At 34.5% G+C, this 19,774-nt stretch overlaps 1 protein-coding gene across 7 annotated transcripts in view; it reads right to left on the bottom strand.

The window, feature by feature from the left end:
• mthl14 (methuselah-like 14) overlaps nt 1–19,774 on the bottom strand; it is a 170,420-nt gene that overhangs the window by 56,947 nt on the left and 93,699 nt on the right. For 4 of the 7 annotated variants that reach the window (XM_073982276.1, XM_073982278.1, XM_073982277.1 and 1 more), the window contains one exon: nt 4,763–5,224. The exons of 1 other annotated variant lie outside the window; for it this stretch is intronic. In XM_073982276.1, coding sequence (XP_073838377.1) covers nt 4,763–5,224 — 462 coding nt within the window. The remainder of the gene's footprint in view (nt 1–4,762; nt 5,225–19,774) is intronic. 2 more of the 7 variants (XR_012412436.1, XM_073982281.1) reach the window with 1 other exon arrangement.

The following is a 19,774-nucleotide window of genomic DNA, read 5'->3' as shown; positions in this document are numbered from 1 at the left end:
AAAAAAAACTGGTAAACCTTATAAATTGAATCGCTCGCACCCCGTTTTGAAAAGTAATAACGGTATTTTGTACATACATAGCTCATTCGATCACGAATGCTGATTGACATCATCGTGCATCACCTCAGCAAGTTCCCTCTGCGGAGACCGTAGAGTGTTGATGCTAACGAGCGGTGGTTGTTGAGTTTTCTCTCATTGGAATATGTAATTGTAGTAGTAAAAATCGACTCAGATCCTCTGCGATCGCTGCAATCCTCTGCAATTGCAAGAACCTCTGCGTTCACTTGTCGATCAACCTTTCAATAGTTCACTTGTCGCGCTTTAACATAACGTCTACGCGTTATACTAACCGGCCTCCGTCGCCACCCCAGATTACAATTGGTAATTTTTGTTGTATACTAACCGGCCTCTGTCGCCACCCCAGATTACAAGGTAATCTTTGTTGTTGAATAGAAAAGAAATACATCAATAAACCAGCATATTATTTAATATTTAAACTGATACTGCTTTGTTTTTATTTTCTTTGGTTTCTTTTCTCTCTCCACTGCTCACCAACCGGTGTCCTGAGCTATCGTTGAATTGAAGAAAATACCTATGGATTTCCCCTCCCTCACTTAAACACATACCTTACCAATAAATTCACCTTTTTATGGTTATAACAATGGGACATTGGAGAACACTAACACTAAATTCTTTCAATAATGTTTGGTTTGTTGTACATATGAGTTGCTGTTGAATCGGTCAGAAATAACAAAAATAATTTCTATTAAAAAAATAGTTTTAATGTTGGGATTTTCTTTATAATTGTGTCACTTCCGCTAACGAAGTAGCGGGCACATGCTAGTATATATATATATATATATATATATATATATACATATATATATGTTTATAATAATTATATGAGTACTTCATAAAAAAACACGAAAAATGAATGAAATGTCAAGGTTTCTTCATATAATATATAATCCATATAATCGAATTGTGGACACAATTAAATGTTTGTTTCAATGAAAAACTGAAGAATTTCTTCCAAAATGTTCTAAAACCAGTTATTCTAGAAACAATTTAAAAAACATTGAATTCGATTGTTTTCATAATTATTTGGCATATTATTCAAAGACTACACACACATATACAAATCGTGTATGTTGTTTTGAAGTTTTAGGAACACTCGAAAGAAAAAATTTTATTTTTTTTTTTATTTTTTTACTCGAACGTTCCCAACGCCACACTTAACTGCCCATGCCGACCGAGGCGACGACCTCCCCATATCGTAGGGATCGCATACACATCATAATACGAATCATGGTGGAGCAATTTGTGCAGGGAGAATACCAGCTACAAAAAGTTCTTCAGCCAGTTAAACGATATTATAGCTAATTACAATAAATAAAATTATTCATTTAAATAAAAAGTTATATTCGACTTTATAACATCAATATTCATGCAGAAGTCAATACGAATAGTTAGTACGATTGATGTTAGTATACCGAAATTTGAAGAATCTAGATCTAAATGGAACATTTATTTTAACTGATGCAACAAGGTAGTCTGATGGTACATCTCCATTTAATATTTTGTAGACCATAATTGAATTAAGAACTGATCCTCGACTTTTCAATTCATTCCAATTCAAACCCCTAAGGGCGAAGAGTAAAATTTTTTTCTGTACCGATTCAATTTTGTCGCTTTAAAATGCATAATGTGGGTCCCACACTACGGAACAATTTTCCAATATAGGTCTTACTAGAGCAGTAAATAGCTGTTTAGTAACATTAGGATCTGAATACATAAGTATTCTAGAGTTATGGATTGAAGAAGGCAAATCATTCACCAATATTAAAAACAGAATAGGACCAAGGTGACTACCTAAAGGAATGTCAGATGGTACTCTAATTGATTTCAATAAAGAACTTTGAAATGAAATGACCTGAGACTTGTCAAGTAGATAAGAAGAGATCCAGCACAACAATGAATTATTAAAGCCTATCCAACAAACAAGCAATAAATAAACTTGATCGGACCGTCGACCGAATGGATATATGGTATATATATACCTTAAGGCTCTATAGATTTTTTCGATCTTGATTTATTTATATATTTTTGTTATGTCAGAAATGAAGCAGCCAATCAAGGCAAGCAGGCGAAGCAGCTTATGTACCCAGGCCTTAGCAGAAAGTGAAATCTCGGCTTCATTTTTTTTGTTTGATAATTATGCCGTGATGTACGTCTGAAATTGTATATCCCTCGAATATAGCATATACCCAAACTATTTAGTAACACTGTGCAACACTAAAAACGCAAACAACTTCTAGTATGTATTCTCATGGTAGAACAAGAAAAGGTAGCAGCAATACCCAGCTGACTGAACTGGGTTGTAGTATTAGTGTCAAATTCCATTCGACATTTTATGTATTTATTTCTATGTTCGATGTATATTAGGGATATATATTTTTGAAGAACAAATTTATTCATCAGAAAAAAAACTATTTCCCATAAAGACGGCTTCATATCATTGACATGTAACCTCCTCCAGGTCCGAACGACATGCCGCACACTAAAACACCGCTTATAGAGGCGGTACAATATTTGTTAATATGTGTGGTATTTTGTTAAACTTGAAAAGAATAAAGCCCTAATAAACATGTGTTTTTTTGTTTTCAAAAGCAAATGATTGAAACAGCTTCTCTTTTTTCAATGAATTACCAGCGACCCGAAACATGTTTGCAAGTATTCTACTTTCTGCGAGAAATTATGCATTTAGTGGAATGATATGGAAACATTCAAATTGAAAATCTAACGAGTTTTCATTCATGTTTTCCAAAATATTCAATCAAATGTGAAAAATTATTAGTTTTTTTAATTCCAATAATTTATAGACATTTCCTTGTTTTGTTTACATTTACGTTGACACTAAGGTTTACAAACAAAAACAAATTCCTTTGTGGTTGTTGTTCGAGTTGTATTTGTTGTAGTATTAACTTTACCTTGTATTTGTTCTACCATGATGTATTCTGAAAGTACATATTGAGATTACAAGAACTCTAGTTGGGTTTTGTCTTATCAGATGCAGTTCGGGTTTTATGGCCCATTCATGATGAAATTATAAGGTGGCGTAAAACGGCCAGCTGATTTGTTTCAATCTGTCAAATATTTTGTTATTGTGAATAAATTGTATGAAAACGTAAACAAACATTTTGACATATTGAAGAATTTTCGGCCAAAATAGAGTTGTTGTTGTGCTACTTACGTGACCTGTTAAATAGATCTTGGGCCCATTTAAACCATGCTAAAACTAAATTTTTTGCATATATCGGATCTATATCTCAGGCACGAATAGGAATTTTGTCTTTACCAATATTGAAGTCCTAAAATGGTAAAACTTTTAGGTTAAAATACAATGAACTTTGTTGCTTGCTTCACGCTTGATTTCATGTGAAAGCCTAATGGCCAAGTACTACCTAATTAAAATGCGATCTTGCATTTCTTTATTCTTGTACATAAATTTAGGCTTAGATAAGCATGAATTTCTCATTCTGTTCGCACCCTAAGTGTTGAACAGACCACTTAGAAAAAAACTCCATCTGGCGCATCAAAATCGATAAAATATAGAAAATTTTATACAATTTCTGGAAGTCTGGTCAGTAGCTGCTTAACTATTGGGAGTTAAACAATGTAACTGAAGCAAAGACCTTCCAAAAAGTGCACTCAGCAATTCTTCAGATCATTCTGAAACTCTAAAGGTGTGAACAGAATGAAATACGCCGCTTTTTTCACGCTCAGTTTCATGTAAAAGATTAAAGGCCAAGTACTACCTAATTCAAATGCTGCCTAATTCATTTGAATTAGGTAGTACTTGGCCTTTAGTCTTTTACATGAAACTGAGCGTGAAAAACCGGCGTATTTCCTTTAAGGTAGAAACACAATGACTGTTGTTGCTTGCTTCACGCTCAATTTCAAGTAAATGAATAAAGACCAGGTACTACCTAATTCAAATGCGATTTTGGATTTCTTTATTCCTTTACACAAATTCAGGCTTGGATAAGCATGAATACCTCATTGTCTTTCCACCTTAGATGCGTATTTCATGTTTTTTTCAGCGGTGTTTAATAACACACCTTCTGCAACACGTATTTCAAACGAGGTTCACACGGGAAGTTTATACTCATATTTATAATTTTACCAAATTATTGGTATTTTTATTAATTTGTCATATGTGAAGCGCATATTTTCCCAACAGATAACATTAGAAAAGATATAACAGTTTTGGAGATATGGTGCGAAATGTATACAAATTATGACGTTTTTAGATATATTGAAAAATTTGAGTCAATAAATGTAGTATTTCGAGTTCATTATATCTTCAAATACTTTATTCTTGGCCTTATCTACAAACTTGCTTCAGTGGTCAGAAGAAGATTCGCATTGGTTGCTGAGATATAGCCCCGAATTGCCTTAAAAGTGAATATTTAACCATGTTTAGATTGGGCCCTAAAATCCAAGCTGGGTTTGACACAGAAAACCCAACTAGGGTTTTTGTCGTTTGGGTCTGCACCTTCAAAACAAGAAACCTGAGTAGAAATTGTTTGCACAAGATTACCTTAAAAATGTTGCACAGTGTAATTAAAAAATCGCGAAAATGGCAACAGATGTCGGGTTTTAAATATAGGCAAATTTTGGTCAACTGAAATCTATTATAGAAACGTTTTAATTGGGCATTCCTAGAGATGTTTGAGCAGTCACAAAGTATAACACTTACCATATATTACAACAAACGTTACAGCATAGGCAGAAGAACCAAAAGTAATATGACAGAACAAAGAATTGAACAGCATAACCAATGTTGCGATCATCCAGTTTGAAAAGATGAACTAAGGAATACAAAAAATAACCTGTGGCTAAACATGCCGACATTATGCTTAATGTCATTCCATGCAATGTTCTCAATTCTCTTATTCGAAAATGGACATAAGATACCATTAACAGACACGGTATTGAGATCAGCATCAAAATTCCAACAATGAGTATTTGGCTGCGATTAATATGGTCTTCTACGGATGTAATACATACAATGGCATAAGTTGTTCCCGAAGAATTTTCTATATCAATACAGTACTTGCTTTCCATGGAGTATGTTTCATTCGCATGTGAGTCCATAACGAGAAGTGAACCATCTTGCACAACAAAAAACAAATCATCTTCATTGTTATATAAGAAGGATCTGTAAAAACAATAATAGACATTTGTTAGATTATAGCAAACTTATTTTGAAAATAAAATGTTTTTCAATAAATTGGTATAAAAATCAGATAATAACCCACTTAAAGCCAATGGTAGTTTAAACCAGGGTTTCGGAGTCGAGGTATTTTTGGCTCGACTCCGACTCCAGACGAGTTTTTTCACGACTCCGGGTCTACTCCGAGAGTGAATTTCTATACCACTAAAAATGAAATTTTGAACTTTTTAACTTTTCCTTACATTTTGGCTTATATAGGCTAATGTGTCAGTTTATCCTTACATATTCATTAGAAAGGGCATTCGTTCGAATACATTCGAACATATCAATATTGTTTCTGCCGAATCTTACATTGAAAAATATTAAAGTTAGAAACTTTTGTCGCTCAATAAAATAATAATCAATAAAAATAATTTTTCATGATTTTTTCCGAGAAAACTACGTAACTTTTTGACAGATTTTTCTTCATCTAAAGGAGAAAAATTACGAAGTTTTGAGGCCGTCACCGAGACCCTGTTTTTATCAAAGCATTTTGCGGTGCCAACTCTAGCTCGAAAACTAATAAACCAATTGTTATATATTTTTGTGGCCGATTTGCTGCATGCAAAATAAAATAAATTTTTCCCATCCAACGCTCATACTAAGGCAATATTGTTCTGATCGACTTAAAAATCTGACCACATATTCTATGCTATTTATACTTTCTACTTTTTTTTCTAAAATTTATAAGTAGGGATCACCCCTTAAACTAAAATTCAGCGCTCACATTTTGAACTTTAGTGTGGAGTGGATAATTTTATTGAAATATTTGATTGTATACACCACCCAGCACGTAGACAGATGGATGTTTTCTGCAACTGAAAAATTAGCACACTATGAGATTTCGTGCATGAAAATATTCTACAAAAATGTTGCTAGGAAAATTTAATGTACGGCCGGTCCACTAGGTCAAAAAATCGATATTGTCATGTTTTCATTGTTCTTTATAACTTTTACCCGATCCTTTCTCATGAAAACTCTATGATTATGTATTTCATTGAATTTCGTATATTTCGCCGTTTATCAGGTTTCTGAATTTTTTCTTAGATATGGGAAACCTGCATATAATTTTCGGTGGAACATTTTTGTAGAAAATTTCATTTTGTTTTACTTTTTGAGTTCAAGAACAAAAAGGACGTGGAAGGAACTGAGCTAGAAGGACAGCATATTCGACATAAAGGTTCCTCATTCTATTTAACTGAAAACATGTCATCTACAAATGATGAAACAATATCTCCAAACAGAGATATAAAGCTATTTTCTCAATGATCGAAGGCGGTAAATCAAAAAATTCATTATGTCATGACTCAGAAATTTCAGCTATGGGATCCTTTGGGGTTCTTAATTGGGGCATTCATTTCGAAAAGGAATTTTTCCTCCCCCATATCTTAAATTCCATTTTTTGTCACAGGGTATTCAGTAAGATTTCACATAGAGACCACAATGTCTTTAACAGAAGACAAGGATGACTTCTCATAAAAAAACAAGATGAAAATACCAATAGACCTTTATGAGAAGACCAGTAAGACTTCTGACGAAAGAGGTCATAGATCCAATCTTAATTCGATTGTCATAGAACTTTACTTTTGTTTGCAAAAATGTAAAGAATCAATTGGATCAACAAAATAGGGATGAATATACTACACTTCAGAGGATAGTAAATATCCTGTGAATTGTCCTTTAACCTAGTATAATATACCGTTTGCATAATTGTTTTCTTGTACCTTTCTTTTAAAATCAATTATGATTTGTAACAAAATGTTCTTCTTCCAAATTTAATGTTATATTTCTATAACGTGGAAAAAAATTTCGCCCGGAGTCGGAGTCGAGTTATTTTTTTTTCGACTCCGACTCCAGCAAAATTGCTTGACTCCTTGGACAATTGTCCATCTCTGCATTACTTTTAACTAGTTATGAACCCACTATTTTAAACTAATTTATATCTAACTATTTTTTGACCTTTTATAGTAAGTCTAAAAATTTTGTTTTTGCCTGAGAGTGAAAAAAATATTTTTTGTGTATATTTAGACTTTTATATTTTAAGTTTTATAATTCATTCTATATTACCAATTGCATAATTCACGTGTAGTTACATCAAAGGTATACTTAGAAGAGAGAGAATATAAAATAGAAATGTCAAAAGTACCAAATAGTTAGGGTTGCCAAGTGATAGTTAATTACAATAGTGATAATTAATACACAGAGAAAGTTATTACTTATAATTGGAATTGTATATGCAACATTTCTTCCTCGCCTTAAGGAGAGAATAGTACACGGGGCTTCCTTTGCCTGGTGGAACGTCTAGGAGCAATTAATGGATTAAACATCGAAGTATTCGTTCTGCAGCTCGCTGGAGTAATTGGTACAGCTCTAGGTGATGCTTGTTCTGGTTCGTTTGGTTGACCCTCCGTCTGTTGGTTACTCGATCTGTAGTCATTTCTGTTAGATTCTGTCATTGGCGTTGAATGTTCTGAGGTATTGCTTGAATTCCTGGATGCTCTACTATTCGATGACTGGGCTTCTGTTGATGTATTAGTCTGGTGGGGAGTACATGATTTTTTATAAACTGCTTCCCGTCTTAAATGTATGAAATGCTGCAGATCGTATCTGGTCAATATGTCTTTTCACGAGTTTCTTTCCATATTTTATTTGGTAATGTAAGTCTCCTATGCGAGAGGTAATGACACCCAGTAGCCACTTACTCATTCTGGGATTCCCTGACAAAAAATAAACTCGTTCATTCATCTGATACGTACGGTAATTATGATTGTGACTCATATATTGTTTTTGTGTTACTTAATCTTTTGTATCATCTGGCCGAATTAAATCAAAACGGGAACGAAGCAAACGACCAAAGGAGAGCATTGATGGTGGTTGTCCCGTTGTGGCATGAGGTGCATTTCTGTATTGATGTAAGAATTTGTTACGATTTATCTGTATGGTAGATTTCGATGTTTCCATCGCCTTCAAAGCATTTTTTATGGTTTGCACGCATCTTTCCACCTGTCCGTTGGTCGCTGGGTGATACGGAGCAGATTGTTTATGGTAAACAATACCGCTATTTTTTAGAAATTGTCTAAATTCGTCGGATGAAAAATTCGTCGCATTGTCCGACACCACTGTATTGGGTACACCGTAAGTAGAAAACATTTCATCCAATATAGCAATCGTTGCCGAAGAAGTAGCTGAAGTCGTTACTTTAACCTCCATCCATTTACTGAAGGCATCCGTTACAACTAACAACATTGATCCTAGGAAAGGGCCCGCGTAGTCAATATGAGTTCGTTGCCAGGGTCCGCTTGGATACTCCCAATGGTGCTTATAGGCAATCATGGCGCACGCATTACACTGTGTGTTCAAAGGTAAGGCAACCTGATGATAATTGATAATTTTCTTCGGGTGCAGAATATCCTGCTCTCTTTAAGTTGGAGCCTGATTCTAAAAGTTGAACGATTTTTCCTAAATGTGGATCTTTTTTAGTTTCCTTGGCTATGTGAGCTGCCCTAACAGGTAACTGGCTAATTTGTCGGATAACAAATTCGTCGAATCCTATGGTATGGTTTAAATGAATTTGTAAAATTGTTGATCTCTGCATTACCCTTGAGCAGTAGTCGGCATTGACATTGGCCTTTGTTGGTTTGTATATTATGTTATAGTTGAAGTTGGAGAGAGAGTCCTCGTAATTAGCCATGCGGCTTATGCATAGTGAAGATAAACTCTTTTCGGGATGTAATATTTGTGAGAGGGGTTTACGGTCCGTAACTAGCGTGAAACGTCTAGCATAGAAATACTTAAAGAATTTATGTACAGCCAAACTATAGCTAATGCTTCTTTGTCGATTTGTGGGTACTTCATTTCTGTTGTGGTTAACGTACGGCTGGCGTACGCAATGGGCCGTTCTGAGCCATTCGGAAATTTATGAGACATTACAGCCACCCAATCCAGCCTTGCTTGTATCCGTTGCTAAAATTAGTGGAAGAGAAGGATCATATGGTGTTAGAACTTGTGGTAATATCAGATTATTTTTTATTTTTTCATACGCCTCACTCGCATCTTTCGTCCATTTGAATTGTTCTTAAAGTAGCATGTCTCTCAACGGCCTAGACTTAGTTGCCAGGTCAGGAATAAGAGAGTTGTAATATGTTGCTTTTCCCAAGAAAAGTTGAAGTTCCTCTGCAGACGACGGCTTTGGAGCATACTTCACGGCATCAATATGTTTGTTTGATTTGTGAGTACCGTGACAATCGATTCTATGACCCAAAAACTCAATTGATGTTGTTGCAAAAACATATTTATCGCGATTTAAATGAAGACCGTGTTCTTTAATTTTATTCAGAATTATTTCCATACTTGAAACCATTGCTTTGAAAGAATCAGCATATACCAAAATGTCGTCGAAGAAAGTTAGAACATTTGGAATATCTCTCAGTATGCCTTCCATGCCTCTCTGCCAGATGGCCGGTATATTCGCCGCACCGCAAACGGGCCTTTTCGGTCGAATCAAACCATGTTAACACGTGTGCAAATTCGTCATCCAACTCTAGGTGGGAGTAAGCATCAGTTACATCCAGATGGCAAAAAATTTTAGAGCCCCTCATCTTGTGCAATAAGTCTTCGGTCCTCGGTATGGGATGTTCATCAATTATAATCTGGGGGTTCAGTGTCGGCTTGTAGTTTCCGGTTATGCGAATCTTCCCTCCTTTCTTTGTTACCACATGCGTCGTCGAAGCCCACTCGCAACGCTATATGTACGTCTCGTGCTTTCAGGTAAACCGGTTTCGCATCAGCTTTAAAATGTACCTTAGCAGGTGGCCCTAACTTCCCTGCAACATTGGAAAACACGCATTTGAATTTATCGAGCAACTGTTTAAGTTGGGATTGCTCATCAGGCGACAACTCTGGGGTCGTAGTAGTGATGACGTTAATCTGGCTTGAGGAATTTTGAAAGAGTTCAACGAAATTTATCTGTTCCACAAATGCCTCTATCCACTCTCTTCCCATTAGTGTATCAAGCTTCCCATCGACCACGTACAGATTGAGTTTACACACTTTTCCTCCTAATTCCACGTCGACTGGCAGACGCCCTAAACAGTCCACTCTATGGCCGGAGTAGCTGGTAAATTGCCTATTTGTCGGAAGTAATTTGTAACGGCCTATTAATGTATTTAGATTCGCATTGCTGATTATGGAACAAAGGGACTCAGTATCTAATTCCATCTTAACTAACTTGCCATTTATTGAGACTGTTATGAATGGGTGCCACCGTGGTGCAATGGTATGCACGCCCGCCTTGCACGCAGAAGGTCGGTGGTTCGATTCCCCGGCCAGGCAACACCAAATATTTTTCAACGGTGGCAAAATACCCCTCAGTAATGTTGGCAACATTTCCTGAGTATTTCAGCCTTGTAAAACTTCTCTATAAGTGGTGTCTTAGGACACGCCGTTCGGACTCGGCGATAAACAGTAGGTCCCATATCATTGAGTTAAATATGAATCGGGGTGCACTCATTGATATGAGACAAGTCTCCCTTGTCCCATATGGGATGTTGTGGAACAATGTTTTGTTTGTTTGTTATGAATTTCCTGTCGTTTTTTTTTAATGGATTTTATTAGCTCAACTCTATTTAAATTTTCCATATCATCGGTAGGTTCTTCATTATTCGACTCTGCAAGCTGGAATGTTCTGCTTCTACACATTTTTGAAATGTGACCCACTTTCCCACATAGATAACATTTAGCTTGTCTGAATTTGCACACTACGGAGATGATTACCACCGCACCCGTGACAAGAGGTACGTACTTCACCATCTCTTATCGCCGTTCTTCCTCTCTGCCCAGAAAACTTCGAAGATGACTGCATTTTATGGACGTCCTCTGCCTTGAGAGGTTCCGCCTTCACAATTTCCGTCGAGGTGCAATGTGTTAACTCCATAGTATGTGCGATATCGTACGCTGCCTTAAATGACTCCGCCTTACTATTTATGATTTCATCGCATATACTTCGCTCTCTCATGCCATGTAAAAACTGTTCTATTAGCATACGATCCAGAAACCATCATACTCACAATGAACAGCACCCTGTTTTAAACGCAATGCAAAATTCGCCATTGACTCTTCATCCTCCTGAACTATTTTCTTAAATTTAATACTTTCTTTTATTTTAGCAAACGTCATTGTTTGTGGATCTTCCGGACTAACCAAAATCTTCAATGCATGGCTCATCTCATATCCCATGTGAACTCTACCATAATTTGGATAATCGCACTCCTTTACTTTACTTAATTTTAACGCCCATTGAAATCGCTCGAAGTAATCGTATACTGAAGAGTTTTGGTCCGCTTCGTATTCCGGCATTGAAAACGTTGGCCCTCTTGTTGAAATCTCTGTCGGCGCACTTACATTTGCAACAGCAGCTTGTGTTGCCTCTACCACCGCTTTGCGAATTGCTTCAGCCAGGGAAGCCGATAATTCCTTCATGGAATCTTCTGTAGTCATTTTTAAACTCACTTCTGACTCCAATTTTATATTTTAAGTTTTATAATTCATTCTTTATTACCCATTGCATAATTCACGTGTAGTTACATCAAAGGTATACTTAGAAGCATGGTAGAACAAGAAAAGGTAGCAGCAATACCCAGCTGACTGAACTGGGTTGTAGTGTTAGTGTCAAATTTCATATGACATTTTATACATTCATTTCTATTTCGATGTACATTAGGGACATATATTTTTTGAGAAAAAAATATATCATTCGGAAAAAACCATTTCCCAGAAAGACTTCTTCATATCAATGATATGTAACCTCCTCCAAGTTCAAACGATAAGCCGCGCAGTAAATCCTCGCTTGTAGAGGCGATACAACGTTTGTTAATATGTGAGGTATTTTGTTAAAATTTAAAAAATAAAGCCCTAATAAACATGTGCTTCTTTGATTTCTAAAACAAAACATTGAAACAGCTTCTCCATTTTCTATGAATTTCCAGCGACCCCAAACTTTTCTGCAAGAATTCTACATTCTGCGAGAATTTATGCATTTAGTGGAATGATGTGGAACCATAAAAATTGAACATGTAACGAATTTTCATTCATGTTTTCCAAAATATTCAACCAAATGTGAAAAATTATTAGTTTTTTAAATTCCAATAATTTATAGACATTTCCTTGTTTTGTTTACAAATACAACTGGCAGTAACGTTACAAACAAAAACAAATTCCTTTGTGGTTGTTGTTCGAGTTGTATTTGTTGTAGTATTAACTTTACCTTGTATTTGTTCTACCATGACTTAGAAGAGAGAATATAAAATATAAATGACAAAAGTACAAAATAGTAAGGTTGCCAAGTGATAGTTAATTACAATAGTGATAATTAATACACAGAGAAATTTATTACTTATAATTGGAATTGTATATGCAACATAGACTTAGTCATTAATGAAAATAAAGACTATTAATTTTATTTTTCATCCGACGTTTCGTTGGGATTTTCCAACATCTTAATTTTTCATATTTACATTCTGTTTCTCTTAGCACTAAGGAATTGTATACTTTCAAAAAATCTTTCGTCAGTTTTCACACTTAAAAATTGTGAATTGATGGTATTAAAAAACGACACAATTTAATTTAGTTTATTGAGACTAAAAAATAACATTAAAGGATATTTTTACACATAATAACGAACACTTACGACTATAATGTAATATCGTAATTATAGAAAAGTGTCTTCAGCATCAGGCTTTAACATGAATGTGAGAAGTTTGTAGAGGTTGTTACATAAATGAATATCGCCCTTGCTCCCGGGGCTTATTAAAGAGTTTCTTAATTCTAGGGGTTGTGTACTTAAAACTAAGGGAAGAAGATTAATAAAAAAAGAAATAAATAAAAACAAACGGAATCCCATTGGATACAAACAGTAAGTATTTGACCAACCAATGTTCACCTGGCTATTTAAAACTTCAACCATATGTGAATTTTTATGAAAAGCCAATCTTTGAATGAACCTTTCTAAGAGGTCACATACGTAGATAGAAAGCCGTTTATTTTTAGAATGTGTATAAATGAAATTATTAGAAAATCTTCAATTAACGAATTTGAAATTTTTACCGATACAGAGTCTCAGAATTTTTCTACCTAGAATCTCAAGTTCTTTCATAACATTCGGGGATATATTGAACCAAATAGGGTATCCGTAAAGAATGACTGGCCGAATACAAGTCTTATATAACATCAATTTTGTGGGGGTAGGTAAATTTTTGTTATTGAAAAGTTTAAAAAAAGAGGCAAAAATACTTTGAGCTTTATTTCGGACCTTCCTGGCGTGTCCATTAAATTTAAAAATTTATTAAATTCGACATCCAAATATTTGACCTCATCTTTAAATGGTATCTCAACCCCATTTAAAAACAGCTGTAAGGATTTGCTTTCAGGAACAACGAATCTTTTACATTTTCCCGAAGCATTTCTGATACAAATGGCTTCGCTCTTGGCAGAATTAATTTTTATACCCCATTTATCATAAAACTGTTTCACTTTGTCAAGATAATGTGAAATGTTTATAGCTATATTACATTACGTGTATTTCATGTGTATGTTTTGATTTTTTTTTGTCCTCGTGTAATTCTTTGTGTGTGCGAAAAAAATTCGTTTTACATAGGATTTATAATGTTTGCTATTACACCAGTATATGTTTTTTTGTGTGACTTAACCTATAAATGTAGACAAATACTTTATCAAATCGATTTATTTATGTTTCTTTAAGAAATTATTTCTTTCAGCAAATTTCTGCTTTCATCAAAACAAACAAATCAGCTGTTTTCTATTTATTGTACATATAAAAATAGGAAGGGCTCTAAAACGAAAATGTTACACATGGGTTCACACATCATTTTGATAGATGACATTTTTTATATGGATCACACAATGTAATGTAATATAGCTATTACCAATGCACCAGCAGGGGATTCATTGTGCGAATACAATAGAGCAACATCCTCATACAAAATACCAGATAAATTTTGAAAGTTGTGAGGAAAATCGTACATAAAAATGTTGTATAAATGGGGAGCTAATACAGGCACTTGAGGGACCCCACATTTTACATTAGATAAATCTGACACCTGATTTTGAAATTGAACACAAAACTGTCTATTTGTGAAAAAGCTTTTAAATATTTTAATAATAAAGGGACTAAACCCGATTCTGATCATTTTGGTCAGTATACCAATATGACCGGCATGATCAAAAGCTTTTTCCACATCTAGCAGTACTGCAACGGTACAATTTTTTCCCCTTAAATTCATGACGATGTCGTTGTGGAATTTCAACATGGCATCAATGGTCGAGTGACCCTTTTGAAAACCGAACTGTGAATTTGGTATACACTCCGGTTCATCTGAATAGAACCAGCCAATATTTGTCTACAAATACCGTTATATCTGACGAAAGGAGAGGAATTGTAAATTATAATTTTGTAGACATATGGAGTATATAGTAGCCGATATTTTCAATACCTAACATGTTTCACATATGCGTTATAACGGTACTTTTTACTCGCTTTATTAAAAAATGTCAAAATATTAGCATGTTTTAATGGTTCACCAGGATAGAACCACACTAAGAATTTACACAAATCCTTTATCAGATGTGGTAAACTTTAAGAAGAAACTATTTATGATTATAAATAAATGCAGTGAGTGTTGATTGCCATCAAATATTGTGCAAAAATTTGTATAAGGGTCATGAAATTTGATGAAAATCGAGGCTTAGAGCTCCAAAAAATATTTTTATGAAGAAAACGGTAGAAATAATTTATAAATTCAAAATTTTATACTGAATTATGTTAAAAATATTCTATACTACAATAAAATTACAAAAAAGTCACATTTGATAGGTTTATGAGTCCGAAACAGAGGAAATATGGTAAAGATAATTCAAAATTCTACCTTTCCAATCCAAAAATTGATATTTTATCTCAGGAAAGTGAATGCAAATCGATGGGTTCCACCTAGTTTCGTTGGCTGTGGACATCTACAGATCCAAAAAATAAAGAAAATTCCACCAATTTTTGGATTGGAAAGGTGAAATTTTGAATTATCTTTACCCTATTTCCTCTGTTTCGTACTCATAAACCTATAAAATGTGACTTTTTTGTAATTTTATTGTAGTATAGAATATTTTGAACATAATTCAGTACAAAATTTTGAATTTATAAATTATTTCTACCGATTTCTTCATAAAAATATTTTTTGGAGCTCTAAGCCTCGATTTTCATCAAATTTCATGACCCTAATACAAATTTTTGCACAATATTGGATGGCAATCAACACTCACGGCATTTATTTATAATCAAAATAGTTTCTTCTTAAAGTTTACCACATCTGGTAAAGGATTTGTGTAAATTCTTAGGGTGGTTCTATCCTGGTGAACCATTAAAACATGCTAATATTTTGACATTTTTTAATAAAACGAGTAAAAAGTACCGTTATAACGCATATGTGAAACATGTTAGGTATTGAAAATATCGGCTACTATATACTCTACATGTTCACAGAATTATAATTTACAATTCCTCTCCTATCGTCAGATATAACGGTATTTGTAGACAAATATTGGTTGGAAAGCGAATCAATTCCTGACGATATCTTATTTTTTAAGTTAGCTACAATGCCAAAGACTTCATTTGTATTTGTAAGGGTTTCAGATCTGTCCTGATTCCTTGCATCCGAATTCCTTGAAAGTAAAAAACTGTGTTTGCAATATAATTGTCTATTACTTCATCATTAGATGGAGAATTAGGAGATGATTTATTGTATAACTTAACGTTTTTACCGCTTATCACCTATGGTGATATGTTGAATTAGTAAAACAACGATTTTTCCGGATTGCTGTCCACTTATATGGACGTGTAAATATAATCTGATTTATTCTTTCATTTTGTGGTTTAATATAATTTGACAGAAGTGTGTGAAAATGCTTACCTTGCATTCTTCCAGCAAAAATGAATATTTACCGGTCGAATACCCGCACCACTAATAAGCGCATCAGCATTTCAACGACCAGGTAGTGGCGTGATGAAATATGATGCGCGAATTGTCTGCGCGTGTTATTACTACGAGGTAGGGCTAAATAATTAAAGCTAATAATTATTAACATACGTTAACTTACGTTAACTGCCACTATCATCATTGGTTTTATATCAACCACTTTAGTATTTTTAACATTATTAAGTAATATTGAACCCTCCGATATCATTTGAATTTGCGGAATGTTATCAGCAGGCTCAGTAGGGCAAGTTGCAAAATTCGAATTTAAAATTTGAGATAGACATTCGTTATCTATACTTTTGCAAATATTTGTGTTCCCCACATTTATACAATCAGTTACAGGGATATGTTGTTTGTTACAATCCGCTGAGGTCTTTACACGTATGGGTACTTTACACGATATGTATTTTACATATGGGTTGTCACTTTTTATATACAAAATGTATACGCAAAGTGACAACCCATATGTAAAATACATATCGTGTAAAGTACCCATTAGTTGGATAATAGTGTTGTTGTGAATGACTGGAAAAATTCTTACAAAATTAAATTTTCGCTCAATTAGGGGCAACTTAATTGTGTAGTAAGTAGTGTTATTACTTTTGTAAATGCTTACATCACTAGCTTTAAGTAGATTATTTATACTTAACGGTACAATTCCATTCTCGAGAATATAACTTACTTCGGCATTGTCAAGTATAATTGGTTTTACAATGTTAGCCTTAGCGAGAGTTATGATAGACATTTGGCTCAAAAAGAAAATAATTTTGCTATTCCTGGCACTCAAAAGTTCAAGAAATACTAGCTCATCAACATTAATGGAATTGGATGTCCTGGATAGTTTTTGCAGTTCGTTTATTCTTTCCGTCAGTTCGTTGATTTTGTCTTGAAGGGCCGAGTTGATAATTGTCTGTTTATTGATGTCACGTATAATCATATTGTCTTCTGTTGTTAGTAACTCAAAATCAGCACGGTCTGGTGTTCCGGCTATGAACTTAAGAGTTGATCCTATAAAATCCAGTGAGCGTGCGTGTCGGCCATGTACCGATAGTGTTCGCAGCAACCGCTGGATCTGTCTCATCTGGTCCGTTACAAAGTCAATTTCCCTTCTGTCTGAAAAATTTTTTAATAACCCATTTGTTTCTTCCAAAATCATTTCGTACTCCGTTAAATTTGTCCTGTGCAGAATGTATTTGTGGTCATTATAAATTGCTACGTCTCCATCTTTTACAGCTATGAAGTAAGAGTCCGTGTAGTCCAGTATTGTTTCCGATGTCAGTATTGTCAATGTCATTAGAAGTCTAGTAGAGAAGAAAAAAAATTAAACAAAAAAAATAGATTACCGTAAATTACTTTTATGAACTTTTCTTCCATTAATCAACACTGTAGAGCCTAGGTCTTGTTCAATTGTCCCTTCGACGTACCATTTATCAAATTTATTCCCAAGCCTACGATTTCTCCTAACGAACACTTTTTCACCTGGATGGTAAACTTTAAACGAGGCGTTTTCGTTATGAATCCTTAGAGTTTTTTCCTGAGCAACGTTCAATTTTCCTTTAATTTCTTCTAGGTCTTTGTTAGGAATTAAGTTAATAATGTCTATTGGTTTTCTTCCTGTTACAGAGTGGATGGTATTGTTATATTTAAATGTGGACAAAAGCAGTAGTTCGACTGTATCTTCTACATTTTGCTGTGCTTTAACACATCTGGCAATTTCTAATAAAGTGGAGTGGAATCTTTCAACTTGGCCATTACTCTGACTGTGCATTGGAGGTACAAAATGTTGTTCCGCACCGTAATAGTCTCTGAGAAAAGTACCAATTAGACTTGATTTGAACGATTTCTCATTGTCCGATACAATAAGTCTCACGTTTCCAAATCTGTTTAGTATTTGGGAAAGAGCCGTTTTGATATCGATTGCGTTCCTGGATGCAATTGGGACAATAATCGCAAATTTCGAAAATTTGTCTATTGCTGTCAAAAAATTACTTTTATTTGTTATTAGTATGTCAATGTGCAGGATATGACCAGGATATTCAGGTATTGGAGTAGGGGATATTATTGTATTTTCCGGTTTTCTCTGGTATTTATTTTCTTTGCAAATCTTCCAATTAGCTATCACCATTTTTAACATTTTCTTTTTTCCCGGAAAATAATATTCATTAATAAGTTGTTCATAATTTTCTTGTAACGATCGGTGTGCCCGATTATGTTCTGTCGTTATTATATCCCATTGATCATCTTCCCGGATAACATCCATGACCAGTTTTTCTGTATGAATGAATTTAGCTGATGGAAATTTGGTCTTTATGCAATTCTGTATTTCAGCAAGAACTGAAAGGTCACAACAAATTGCATTTACCGTCCCTGGATTAATGATTTCCAAGAAAAGAGTTATCAAATTTTCCACAGTATCATATGTTATGGTATGTCTTAAAAAACGCTGGAATAAAATCTTTCTTGTCTTAGAGGCTGACTGCTCCTTAGATAATATTATCTGCGTTTTATATTGGTTTACTGGGTGTTTAAAAGAAGTTATAACTTGCGATAAAGAAATTTCGCTGTGAACTGTTCTATCATCCGACTCGTCTTGAGTATGGTTTACGTACTGCCTGGAGAGTGCGTCACCGACAACATTCTCTTTGCCAGGTTTATAGAAAAATTTCGGAGAAAATTCTTCTATAAAAGATCGCCATCTTTTCATTTTTGAGTTCGGATTCTTATCTGACATAGAAAATGTTAATGGTTGGTGATCTGTGAAAATATAAATTTCTGAGACACCGTATAGGTAATGCCTAAATCTTTCAATGCCCAGACGATTGCGAGTAACTCTCGTTCGTTTGCAGCATAGTTTGCTTCGGTTGCAGACAAAGTATAAGATATCATGGTTATTGGTCTACCATCTTGTGATAAAACTGCTCCAAGAGCGATTGTAGAAGCGTCCGTTGTTAGTTCGAACTTCTTTTCAAAGTCAGGATATGCTAGAATAACATCTTCTGATGAAAGAATTTGTTTTAATTTTTCGAATGCTGCTAATGCATTTTCTTTCAAATCTATTCTTACACCCTTCGATTTCTTCGCCGAGATGTTACCATGTTCGCCCTCTAACAATCTAGTTAGAGGTTTAGCAATAACTGCATAATCCTTTATATATCTCCTATAGAAACCTGAAAGGCCTAAGAACGATCGGAGGCTTTTCAAATTTTCAGGTTTTGGAAATTCCTTAATAGCTCTAACTTTATCTGGACATGTCCTGATTCCTTCCCTGGTTACAATGTAGCCGAGAAACTCTACTTCTCGTCTAAAGAATTTAGATTTCGAAGCAGATATCCTCATTCCTGCTTCACTAATTTTTTTCATTATTATGTTAATATGTTCTTAATGACTCCTTTCATCAGGTGAGAAAATAATAATGTCGTCCATATAAACTTGACATATTTTCCCAATATGTTCTCGC

The sequence above is a fragment of the Musca autumnalis genome, unplaced genomic scaffold, assembly GCF_047663935.1.
Source record: "Musca autumnalis isolate F117 unplaced genomic scaffold, ASM4766393v1 scaffold_4, whole genome shotgun sequence".
In the NCBI taxonomy this organism is placed as follows: Eukaryota; Metazoa; Arthropoda; class Insecta; order Diptera; family Muscidae; genus Musca; species Musca autumnalis.
Note: the sequence above shows the minus strand (reverse complement) of the source record. Positions and strands in the feature narration are given on the sequence as shown.